Source organism: Notolepis coatsorum, assembly GCF_963971535.1.
Source record: "Notolepis coatsorum genome assembly, chromosome: 3".
Lineage (NCBI taxonomy): Eukaryota > Metazoa > Chordata > Actinopteri > Aulopiformes > Paralepididae > Notolepis > Notolepis coatsorum.
The window spans coordinates 39,158,830-39,164,190 of NC_140167.1; the positions used below are offsets into that span (position 1 = coordinate 39,158,830).

A 5,361-nucleotide genomic window follows, 5' to 3' on the forward strand; every position below is an offset into this window, starting at 1 on the left:
CTCTCTGATTGGTTTAGCTCCGGAGGGCTCTGGGATAGAAATGTCCGCCTTGTACATATATATTCTATGCTTCGAAGTGGTTATGCTTTGGCCCTCTTTCGAAGTGGGTTATACTTAGAGTTATGGTTAGGGTTAGGCCTAACCATAACTCTAAGTATAACCCACTTCGAAAGAGGGCCAAAGCATAACCACTTCGAAGCAGAGAATATATATGTACAAGGCGGAAGAGACCCTTCGGAGCTAAACCAATCAGAGAGGGTCTTCGCTGTACGCGGGCTAGCCAATCAGAGAGCGTCTTCGCAAACAGAGGCTACGGGAAAAAATCATGCGGCCAGCCATCGTCTACCAACCCCACGCAAACTTGAAATGCCAGCTCCGTTATTTCTCCACCTGCATTCTGTGAAGACCCGCTCCTACTCTACCTCTTATTGGCTCTGACCATGATACTTTTTTATCTATCAATAAAACTAACGTAAATAACAGGCCGTGGTAAGTGCGGAGCTAGGGGGTGGCTACCTGGGCTCAAGCCCCGAATCTATTTAAAAAAAAATAAAAACAAAATAATTTTTTTTTTTTTACAATTCATCATTGTTACATGAAAATATGTTTGCACCAGATTTAGAAGAAGCTAATTTCCATCTGTGGTCTATCCAGCTGCTAACTGTATTTGAGTGAGTTAAGTCTTGGTGTTATGGTAGACTCAGACCTAAGCTTTAAATCACAATCAACAAGTTGACAAAAACTTAATTCTTCCACCTTAGAAACATAGCTAAAGTACGGCCATTTATAAATCAAAAGGACGCTGAAAACCAGATCCATGCCTTTATCTCAAGCCAACTCGACTACTGTAATGCACTCCTTACCGGCCTCCCGAAAAAATACGATGATAACTATTTTATTGCAATGCACTATTGCATTATTTTATTCTATTTTACTAACTATTTTATTGCACTGCACTTTTTTACTTTGTATCAGTGAATCATAGACGCCTGGCCATAAGAGCATTCGGAGCATCTCTGCTCTCCCACTATTGAACTTGGGGGAGCAAAGGTATGATCTTGCTCCACCACTTTTTGATTATATGAAAAATATGATATATCCCCCCCAATATATAAATCTAACCATAACTACGTTATGGTTAACTGAGTTTTATAGTGAAAAGAGAAGCTTTATTGGTCAATATTGAAGGCTCTATATTGCAGGAAATTGCACGTACAGGTTCATTAAATTCAAAAAAGATCTGTCGTGGAGGGGGTCGTGCATGACCCCCTCCAAACCACCCATTACCTGCCCAAAAAAAAAAAAAAAAATCACAAAAAAAAAAAAAAAATAAAGGGCTAATCTGGGCTAAGCCCCGGATCTCCTACAATCCTAAATCCGCCCCTGGGTAACTGTGAAAGAGGTCATTTGGCATAAAACTCACTTATTGCTAGTGTGCCATTGGTTAGACTACCGCATGCCAATGGTGGCACGTGTGCCTTAGGTTGCCAAGCCCTGCGTTAAAGGTATCCAATAGAGTTTTTGACCATTAGTGGACACAAGCATGCCACGAGCATCGGGGTGAGGTAGAAAACAAAATGAGTGCACTGTAGGCGTGTAAACATACCCTTTAATAACCCATAATTGATTGCCTGTCAATCAAAGGAGGTTGCACTCATTACAACTTTGCCGAAATCTGAAAGTGAAACTTAACACTGGTGGGACACAAACATTGCAAGAGCAAAGTAAACAGTGAAAATAGAACAATAGACAACAATAGAAATTTTTCTATTTGTGTGGAAATGTGAATATTAACAAAAGCTAGCTGTTTACAAGCTCCAACTCGTCATTGGATACCTTTAAAGTGACAATGTGTTTATTTTCTATTAATCAATCAAGTTCTGGACCATGTACAAGCCGTACAAAGAGACCACCAGCGCTTTGACACGTGATATCAGAAGTACGCCTTGAACGAACACGACGCAATAGTTTCTTTCCACACCGAACATGGTGTATTTTTTCCAACAATGGAAAACAAATATGCAGCCACCTTCTGAGAGCAAATAGGCTCATGGGAAATGTATTGAACACATAGAGACGGTACCGCTTGCGGCCAGCAGGTGTCAGAAATGCACATGTCGCTTTAAACGAACACCTTACGTTACTTTTATAAACAAGCACCTTATAGTTGCTTTTTTGTTCTGCACAAGCTCAAAAATTTTATGCAATGCATGTATAATAATAATAATAATAATAATAATAATAATAATAATAATAATAATAATAATAATAATAATCTTTATTTGTATAGCACCTTTCATTCAAGAATTGCAGCCCAAAGTGTAGTGCAGCCCAGTAAAATAGACATAGAATGGACATAAAATAGACATAGATATAATTAGCTTAAAAGGATGTATGCATGTAATTTTAATGGTCATGAGGTTTGTAAAAAGCAGAAATATGAATGGGGATCCTAAATACATTTGAATAAAATCAATTCAAAACACGTTCTATCCTCAAAAAACCTTGAAATTACATAAACCATATTTAGCTTTTTGTTTCGTTTTTTTCTTTGTACATATTTTTCTTCTGGTTTTGTACATTAATGACTAATAAAACACATGGCCCTATTGGTTGATATCTTCACTCCACTACACACTCTTCAATTGGTGATTACCAGAATACCCTTTGTTTTTTGACTGGCCACCTCGTCAACTCGTAAAGTGAGAAATGAATCACGTGACCAAGTCATACTCACAAAGTGATAGCAGTCGGTGCGCTAGTTGTATCAGAAAGTCAGGACCAATCAGATCCTAGGTAGTAGGTTCAGCCATTCTAGCCAGATTATTCAACCTTTCCTTCTTGGGAGTTGGGGCCAGTGGTTTGATAAACTTTTAGGAATCAAAGTGTCATATTTCTAATACTCCATGTGCATTGCATAATAAATTATGTTTGCACCACAAAAGGTGAAAGGTCAACTATATGTCACAAGTAATAAGGATATCATGGAACCTTTCAGAGTTTACCGCTGGTATTTACAACTTGGTCAACAACATTTTCCGAATGCGCCACTAGATCATGGATTGGGGTGGGGCAGGGTGCACAGCAGGGTGAAAATACCAACTGGTATTGCTGGGGTAGCAAAAGGACCATGTGTTTACCTGCCTAACATACAACATAGAAAACAAATAGTATAAAACAGATAAAAGCTCACAGCTCCATTTGTCTTGATGTCTCTTGTTTGATCTCTTCACAGACACCAAGGCTCCCATCACTCCCATGTTTGCTCCCGGCTCCAACTCCCTCCCCTGGCCCGTCATTATTGGTATCCCTGCTGGGATGGTGTTCATCTTGGGCACAGTGCTGCTTTGGTTCTGTCAAAGCAAGAAGCACTGTTCCCCCCCCAGCGCTCCGGCCGCGACCGCCCAGGTTCTGCAGGCCTCCCACCGGCTGCCCTACCGAGAACGGGACAGGGGCTGCCCGGCGCCCTCTTCCAGCTCCTCCAGCCCGGAGAAAGACTGCATGAGCTCCATAAACTATGAGGAGTACCTCGCCCAGCAGCAGCTGCTCCTCAGCCAGGGGGGCTCGACCCTCCCCACCAAAATCTACCCCAAAATCTACACTGACATTCACACACACACTCACTCCCATGTGGACGGTAAAGTACATCAGCACCAACATATTCATTTTCAGTGTTAGCCCCCCCAGTGCCAAATGCTCCCTCACTCCTGTTTTTGCTCCTGCATCACACAGGGACTATATGAGCTGTGGACTTGAACCTCAGAGAACTGGCCATTCAATGACAAACACACAGCATTGCTTTTTAAACTGTTACCTAACCTGTGCCAAACTCTTTTTTATTTTATTTTTTACAACTGGACATTGTTGGGAGTGTGTATGCAAAGTGTCTCGTGATGGACGACATATCAATAGTCAGTGATCCAGAATCTAGGGTTTATTGCCTGCTTACTGCCATGTTTGGTGCTATATTATCTGTCACATTTTCACACCACTAAAAATCCATTAATCCTTGTTGTGCACTTATATAAAATAAGGCCAAAAGATTCTGCGGTGTATGTAGGTGGAAATAGCAGCTATTCAGGCTATTACTGAAATAATTGAGTTTTGCTGCTTTTACCCGTTGCTACTTGGGGTGAAGGTGAGAATCTGGGGTTGGTTTAAGCCCCTTCCTTTCTCCAGCTATTGCAGAGCTATGTATGCATCGTCTGGTTGTGATGATGAAAATGGTACTGAACATTTACAAAAGGGCTGGTTTTATAGTCCTACTCAGGTAGCCCTTTTCTTTATTAATGTTACATAATATCTGGAATGCACATACATTTTACCCTGACCACTATCTAAGCAGTCTCTATCCCTAATACACTTTTATCTGTTGGTATAGTCACTCAATAAGGGTTTAAAGCCTGTATTAAATATCAGACCTTTCTATTAGGCACACAAAACCTTGCCTAAGACTGCAAGGGATGGACAAATTGGGTTTTGGACAAATGTTGTTAACTGTAAACATGGACGTCATGGTCATAATCCAATTTGTTTAGGTACCCACCACTAGTCAGTAGCATACTGAGGTAAATGCTTCCCAAAACCACAGCTGGAAGTGACTAGAAATAATGCGCAATTTTGGACTGCAACCTAATTCAACCACATTTTATGAAGCTGTAGTCGTTTATATACAAATTAAGTGAGTCATAAATATTTAATTTATTTTGTTAAAGAAATGTATCTACAATGTTTGTTTATTTTTCAGAGTAAGGCATTTTACATATCGTTTATTAAAGTTTACTGTAGTCATATGTATAGTATATTTTGAGTACATTGTCACCCAGTTTAATAACATGTAGTTCATGCAGATATGTAGGTATCTTTGTATGTAAATGGTTATATTTGACAATCTTGTATGTTGTATTCTCTTAGGTGTAAATATATATATAATGAAATCTAAAGTTTGATGATTTGGCAGCAGTTTCATTAAAGGACATGGAATGAACTGTGGATCATGCCTTTCATAGATCATTGGGCTACATCAGGGCTGCCCAAAGCAGAGCCCTCATGCCAAATTTGGCCCGCCGCAAGATGATTTTTGGCCAGCCAAAGGGTTCCAGAGAATTAAGATTCTATTTGGCCTATTTTTATGCAAACTATTTACGAAGGGACTTTTAAACCAACTTGACCATTACAAGGCACAAACACTTGACATTAGACCTAAGACTGTTATTTACAGTACTGGTTACATTTATTAAAATATCAATGTCCAGTCACATTATTTAGCCCAGGGCCCACCGCCTGTTAGATTTTGACCTTACATGTCAAAATGTTTTTGAGCACCGCTGCTTTAGACAAGTTCTCATTCAGATTGCCCTC

General features: G+C 39.9%; 1 protein-coding gene across 1 annotated transcript in view; it reads left to right on the forward strand.

Annotated features, from left to right (window-relative positions):
* LOC311225588 (fibroblast growth factor receptor-like 1) overlaps nucleotides 1-5,004 on the forward strand; it is a 73,070-nt gene extending 68,066 nt beyond the window's left edge. The window contains exon 7 of the mRNA XM_084310953.1: nucleotides 3,236-5,004. Within this exon, the coding sequence (XP_084167079.1) occupies nucleotides 3,236-3,678 (443 nt within the window). The 3' untranslated portion in view covers nucleotides 3,679-5,004. The remainder of the gene's footprint in view (nucleotides 1-3,235) is intronic.
* The last annotated feature ends 357 nt before the right edge of the window (nucleotides 5,005-5,361 follow it).